Source organism: Ailuropoda melanoleuca, chromosome 15, assembly GCF_002007445.2.
Source record: "Ailuropoda melanoleuca isolate Jingjing chromosome 15, ASM200744v2, whole genome shotgun sequence".
NCBI lineage: Eukaryota > Metazoa > Chordata > Mammalia > Carnivora > Ursidae > Ailuropoda > Ailuropoda melanoleuca.
The window spans coordinates 70,454,421-70,461,487 of NC_048232.1; the positions used below are offsets into that span (position 1 = coordinate 70,454,421).

The 7,067-nt window shown below is 45.5% G+C and overlaps 1 protein-coding gene across 1 annotated transcript in view; it reads right to left on the reverse strand.

The window, feature by feature from the left end:
• SLC5A8 (solute carrier family 5 member 8) overlaps positions 1-3,441 on the reverse strand; it is a 65,145-nt gene extending 61,704 nt beyond the window's left edge. The window contains exon 1 of the mRNA XM_034643673.1: positions 3,040-3,441. Within this exon, the coding sequence (XP_034499564.1) occupies positions 3,040-3,390 (351 nt within the window). The 5' untranslated portion in view covers positions 3,391-3,441. The remainder of the gene's footprint in view (positions 1-3,039) is intronic.
• Between the last annotated feature and the right edge of the window lie 3,626 nt (positions 3,442-7,067).

The following is a 7,067-nucleotide window of genomic DNA, read 5'->3' on the forward strand; positions in this document are numbered from 1 at the left end:
ACTCAGTTCCAACACACAGATTACATGGACCCAGAAAGATCCCGAAAAAGTGGGGAATGAAACTGGATTCCTGCATTATACTTCTTGTTTGTGGGTCTGGAAGTGGCTAAACACCTATCAGGCCTACACTTTAAAGGCAGGGATAAACAGATAACAAAAATGCTTCTAAACAGCCAATTCTAGCTAAAGAAATGTAAGTGGGAAGAGATTTCATATTTCAGCAAGAATACCAGGTATCACTCAATGCTGGACTTCTTATTCTGTATAGGTGGTTCCACCTCTCAGCATAAAACAAAAAATACTCACAAGAAAGTGTTTGCTATGGCCAACTATCAGGGACAAAGCATGTTATCTCACTTCTCTGCCCCCAGTGCCCCCAGTCATGGACACCCCCAGCACGCCCACAACTCTAGGTGTTCTGTTCTACTTCTTTTGTTCTCTCTGCACTCTTTTAAGCCCTGCCTGGGGGTATAACAGACTTACCAGAGGCTTCAGAAGCAGCCAGTAGACACCAATTCATAGCCTCCAGGCATGTGTCTACTTTGCCTGATACTCTCTTATGTAGCTTAACTTTGTCTGCAACATGAGGCCCTCATAGTACGTCCCTTATAAGGAGTGAGTATTGAGTCCGATCATGCATGTGTGTAAAACACGCAGCCCAGCGCCACACACGTATTAAGCATTTGGTAAACATTAACTTTTTACCATTTTTAGCTGGAACCCTGCTAACAGCCTCCGCCACGGGAAATGTGTGGGAAATCTGTTTCTGGTTGAGTTAATGTTGCTGCCCCCAAGGAGGCATGGGTCAGTGCTTATGAGAGGAGCATTCCTCTCTGGAGACTGAAGTCCTCTTGCCAGGTTCTTGAAACCCTTTCTGAGTTCTGGAGTTTGTTAACTACAGATCAGAGCTCAAGGACTCAAACTGCCTAAGGGCTCATACGCCAGTGGTAATATACACCAGTGGATCAGCCAGGTGTTCCTATATTAAAATGTTGGAATATTCCTCATATCCGCTAAGAAATTTGTCCTCTCACATCTACCTCAAAAACAAGTACTCCCTTCACTCCCTACCACCATTCAACAGCTCTTTAAAGTTCTCCCTGAGCCCCAGTGTCCATTTTCTCTTTTGCATTTTTAAGGAAGACAAAAATGCAGATAAAGATTTCTCTACCATAAGAAAGTAACCATGCACCTACAATGATGAGGCCTCAATAAAGAAATTAACAGGGAGTGAGAGCAATGGCCGTAAAACTGGAGGTCCTGCACCACAGGGAATGTGAGCCCAGTGTCACCAGTCTTCTATATTGTTGTTTTTGTTTTTTTAAGATTTTATTTATTTATTTGATAGAGAGAGAGAGCACAAGCAAGCGGAGCAGCAGAGGGAGAGGGAGAAGCAGGCTCCCCCTGAGCAGGGAACCCGATGTATGCTCCATCCCAGGACCCTGGGATCATGGCCTGAGCCGAAGGCAGATGCTTAACTGACTAGGTACCCTCAGGCTTCTAGATTTTCAAAAGAAGTTAGAATCTGGAATTTTTTTGACTTTTCAACATCATAAATGCTAAATTAATTTTCTTTCAGAATACCATAAGGGTAAAAAAAAAAAAAAAAAAAAGCACCAAAAACAGAGTTTGGCCTGGGACAGCCAGTTTGTTACCTTTGAGCAAAACAGAGAAATTCCATCCTGCTCACTTCTGGGATGATGACTGAACTCTTCCAAACATAACGACCGGAGTGACTGGAAGGCACTGTTGCCCCAGGGGTGCCTCACCCTAGATGGCGTCACTACAGCCCCGTCAGTTTGTCACCGACACTTGTGCCATTGAGGCCCTGTAGCCGGCACCAGTTGAACCAGCCTCACTAGGAAACCACCTTTCCAGTGGCTCTGGGTTAGAGCAAACAGTATCTAAGCTCAAGGACTGAGGAGGCTGCTGGGGATGAGTGTCAGCACCCTCTGGATCATGACCTGTGAGAGAGGAAACTTTGCCCAGTTTGTCCATGTTGCTCATGGGTTAGTGCCTGGGTAAAGGAGACCAGTGAGGGCACTGAACAGGCCCCTCACTCGCCTGAGCTTTTATCCACCCCCCAACCCCACACTGCCATTCAACAGCTCTTTAAACTAAACCAAACATTCCCCAGCTTTGCAAAGTCCTTTCCTGTAGACAACTGAAGAAAACCTATAACCCATGGAGCTGTGCAACAGGAAAGATGGTTTTCCTTAATCATCTTTCCACATACAGAGAAGGTAGGCCTGTTTAAGAAACTTGCAGCCAAATCTTCCTAGTGACCCCAAGACAACCACTTCTGCCACTACCACCACAAATACTTACGGTCAGTGTTTATCCAGCACTCACCCTGCTCCAAACACTATTCTAAATGCTACACTTGAATCATCTCATTTAATCCTCCCAAAAACTGGATGAAGTTGTTGGTATCATTTTCATTTTGAGATGAAAAAATGGGCACGAAAGGTTAAATAAATCACCCAAGGTTACCCAGCTAGTAAATGGTAGAATCTGGTCTCAAATTCAGTTACTGAGACAAGAGTTACAGCACCTTAACCATTTGGGAATCTGCCTCTCCAGGGAATGTGTGTATGGAGGGCACCGAGGGGAGTGTGCAAATTCTTCTCCAGCTATCCTGGAAAAGTGAATGGTGCCTGGGGACCTGGAACAAGGGGATTCCTTTCAAGGAGGGGGGCCGAGACTTGAACAACTTGCCCTCCCTCTGATAAAGAGTATTAAAATCTTTCCCCTTAACTCCGAATCAAAGATGTTAAAGCAGAAAGGGCCCTTGTGAGCACTAGTCCAAATCATTCCGTTTACTTTGGAAGCCTCTCTTTTTCACTGAGCTCCTGAGAGTAAGCCCCAAGATTCCTTCGCCTTCACTGGGCACCTCTCCTCCAAAAGGGAGGGCAGAGGAGGTGAGGGACCTGGACAGGGAGAGATTTGGATACGGTGGTGAGTCCGCCCCCAGGAAAAACCCTCCAAGATCCTGAAAAGCCCTGCCCCTTTTCCTCCCCAGCGCCCCCCCCCCTTTACCTCGTAGGTGCTGGTAATTCCCAATTTGTAGAACACGGGAAGGAAGACCTCCGCGCTGATGACCACCACAAAGAAGTAGGTGATGGCAAAGATGCTGAATATGGCCCCAAAACGGTAGACCTCCGAGGGGGTGCCCAGGACGGTGACGGCAGACATGAAGCTGGCGGTGAGGGACAGCGCCACGGGCACGGCAGTCATTCTGCGGCCGCCCATCAAGAAGTCCTTGGAGGTCTGTTGGCCACCTCCCGCGAAGGCGTAGTAGATGCCTATGGCAGCCGAGATGAGCAGCATCCCGGCGAATACCACGTAGTCCCACACCACGAAGGTGCCGATGCCCCGCGGCGCGTCCATGGTCTCTCGGTCGCCCGGGCCCTGCGTACACACTGTGGCCCCGCGGCGCGCTGCCCGAGCCCGAGTTTTACCGCTGCGACCTGGCGCGCTCTTCTTATTCCCAGCGCTGCGGGCGCGGCGGGCGTGGCGCCCGCGGAGATTGGAGGCGTCCTCCAGGTATCCGTGCCCCCCCACCCGCCCCGAGTGGCCCCGAGCTGCCCGGCGAAGGTGCGGAGGCCGGAAGGCGCCGTCGGCTCCTCTAACTGGGACTCCGGGGAGCTCCGGGCGCTACCCTCCGCCACGCTAAACCCTCATCTGGTGCGGGCTCGGGGTGGCCGGGATCGCCGAGCGCCGCGGACACCTGCGAGAAGTGGAGCCTCCAGCTGCGCCAGGCAGCCGATTCACACGGAGCGCTCGGCCTAAAGGTTACCAACTGGCACCTGGGGAGAGGCACCATTTAAATAAGCAGGTGAGCTATGGGGGGGGGGTCGAAGGGTAATTGTCACGCCTGTACTTTTAGCTTTCCAGTTGAACAGTCCGGGTCCTTATGAGAAGATACACCTAGAGTTTTTAGATTGCCTTATTTGATAAATGAATGGGAGATTCCGGTGACGGTGTGCAGTAAGCTGAGGTATCAGTCCTGAGGCAGGTAAGCAATGACAAAGGAGAGGAAGAAATCTGTGCTATTGGTGCCTGCCTTTTCAATCAAAATTTGTCATGCCCAACAGTCTCTCCTAAACATGACAGTTTCTAGAGTATTAATAATACCTACTATTTAAAGAGTCTTATCATGTGACATAGAACATGCTTGGCACCTTATACATTAGTGTAATTCTTCCAATTACCCTTGAGGTAGGAATCATCTCCATTTTTCAAATGAGGGAACTGGCTTAGGAAGATGAAAACACTTGCCCAAGGAAAGACTGGCAATTAAGATTTTTATTCCAGGTCTGATCTCAGAATTTGTTCTTCGATTCACAATGCTATATTCTGTAGAGTTCAAATGTAGATAGATGTTAAATGTAGACATAAATATATAAATATAAAGCATATTTAAAACAGGATCATTTCCAGTATCAGTCCTCAGGACATATTTTAAGTAGCTTGCCTTGAAATATTACTAACAATACATGAGTCACCCTTGTAAAGCAATGGGACTCCCAGGTTTTTCCTGTAAAATAGACCCTCCAGTCAAAAGCACCCTGGCATAGGTCTATTTTAGGCCACGCTTGTTCATTGTCATACATCTTTATAATTTACCAGGTGATCCTTGGTAAACAATCCACAGAATGCTTTTAGCCCAACCCATTAGGTGAAAGAAGAAAGCTATCTCAGATTTTATTTATTTATTTATTTATTTTGAGCTGGCGTTATTTGTATAACATTTTCAAAGGGAACTAAAGAAGGAAATAGAAGCTAAATCCAAGCAATTCAATCATTTAAACAAATATGTGGCTTGGAATTATGTCCCAACTGTGCAAAATTTACTATCTTTGCACTTATGACTCCCTTGGACAGAGACAGCATTTTCTCCTGTTCTCACTGCCTGGCACTCAAACTCACCAGGAAACAGTATCTCCTAATCCCACCTGCTTTACAATCAGCTGTACTCTCTCACCTACTTTAGTCCTCTTAGCATGTTTATACTAATTTTTTAGCCTTCATGGTGGTACAGTATTGCAGTTGTTTTGATCAAGGCTCTTAATACAGGAGGTCTTATGGGTTCCATGAATCCAAAAGCAGCAACTGGAAAGCCATTCTACATGCCTGCTTCATTTTCCTCTCTTTCTCCAGATGTGTTCTCTGCATTGCCACAGGTGCATAGTCAAAAATGCCCTTAGCTCAGTGTACTGCAGAGACCCATTAGCACCTTTGAATTCTAATTCTAAATCCCTGGGAGAAGCTTTGGACACATGTCCCCAGACCTCTAATGCAATCATTCCTGGCCAGAAGGGCAGTGTTCTCACTGTGGGCTGAGCAGATTCACTCTGAGGGTAGGGAAGGGCGACTAGTTCTCCACCTAGGAGGGTGATAAGCTCTGCAAGGTGTCTCCTCTATTAAATGTCTGTGTCATTTTATTATCTCCTGTGGGTGGAAGATAAGCTCCTGGGGAAAAGGGACTGTGCTTACCCATCTTTGTAAACCCCCAGAACCTAGCACTGTTTGTTGCCTAGAAAACATGCTAAACCTACATATTGATCCTACTTTACAATGCTTGTTGGCATCCAGAATTTCCCCCCAAATTTCTAAAAGTGAAATTTGGAAATCTGAGAGTGATCTTATTGGATCCTGAATCTAGATTTACTCATATGATTACCTAAGGGCTGTTTCCTCTTGTTTTTGGGAGGAAAAGTAAAGGAAAGTGTACTACCAACATAATTCTCTGCTGTCTGCCTATTCTCTACCTTGACATCACAATCACGGTTCCTAGGGGACTCTGAGAATACCCTTCTGAATTAGCAAAGGAAGATAAGAGCACGAGTCTTCCTCTACAGAGTACTTTCTTAACATCCTTCCACCTAGGAACATTGAGTAAAGTTGGAAATTTCAGGTCAGTACAATTGCCCTTGTTGTCACATGGCTTGAGTTGGGAAAGATGTATATGAATCAGTACTTAGCATCTATACCCCCACACGTCTTCTTTTGTTTCTTATCTGGGTCTCACTCTAACCAACTCAGTGTAATCAATTCTGAGTTGTAGTACTAGGTACTTTTATTAAGTAATGGGATCAAAAAACCCAATAAATTTAGTAGAAGTTTTATCTAATGTCCTGGTATTCTTCCTGCTAAATAATAAGGGCTATGAAACTCATCATATTTCTCCTTCTAGCAAAACTGCCATAGCAGCTTCGTAAGGCCAACTTTTATACTATCATAGCCCAGACCCTTAGCTTGGTTTTCTGGCACAGATATTTCCCTCCTTTTGCTACTTAATTTTTGTTGTTTTTCCCAAGTCTCAACCTTTCCTGCATATGTATCTTTTATTGCAAGTAATCTCAAATCTTCTTTTGGATACAGAAAGTTATACACAAAGAAGGAAAGCCATGTACTAAAATATATTCCTTGCACATACCCCAGTACCTCCTAAATCACCACTAACATGGCATCAAAGGAGTAAGAAAGGTGTCAGCCCATAAGGACAGAGAGAAGGCAAGATGAGATGATAGCCAATAAAAAGTTTGCACAGTTTGGGAAGAATGAATGCAGATAGACAAGTGGAAAATGACACAGGTTTCAGCTTTCCTCACTTGTGAAATACCTTAAGGAAAGGAAGCTGACAAAGCAATTTGTACAATAATACTCCTGGGAAAAGTCAGAAATCAGAGGCGCCATACACTTCTAAAGTTGGGGTATGAGGTAGAATGAAAAACCAGAAGACTCATATAAGGAGTGCTTTGGGACTGGCAGTCAGGTACGTGCCTCTCCTTTTTTCTTGCTGGAAAACTACAGACACCTTCTGGAAAGGTTAAAGTAAAAAAACTCCGGCTAAGGACACCTATCACAGCTAAGCACTAGAGTGAGGCATTTTCCTAAAAGACGGATTAGAATGGCGAGACACACTCCCTATCCTTTTCCTACTAGGCTCCCAGCATGAGGACTCACAAATTTGTAGCTTTCTTAAGCAGGACTGGAGAGGATTTCTTTTTGAAGAAACCAAGCAGGCCAAGAGAATGCTGGCATTTAGGGGTTCTATAAAA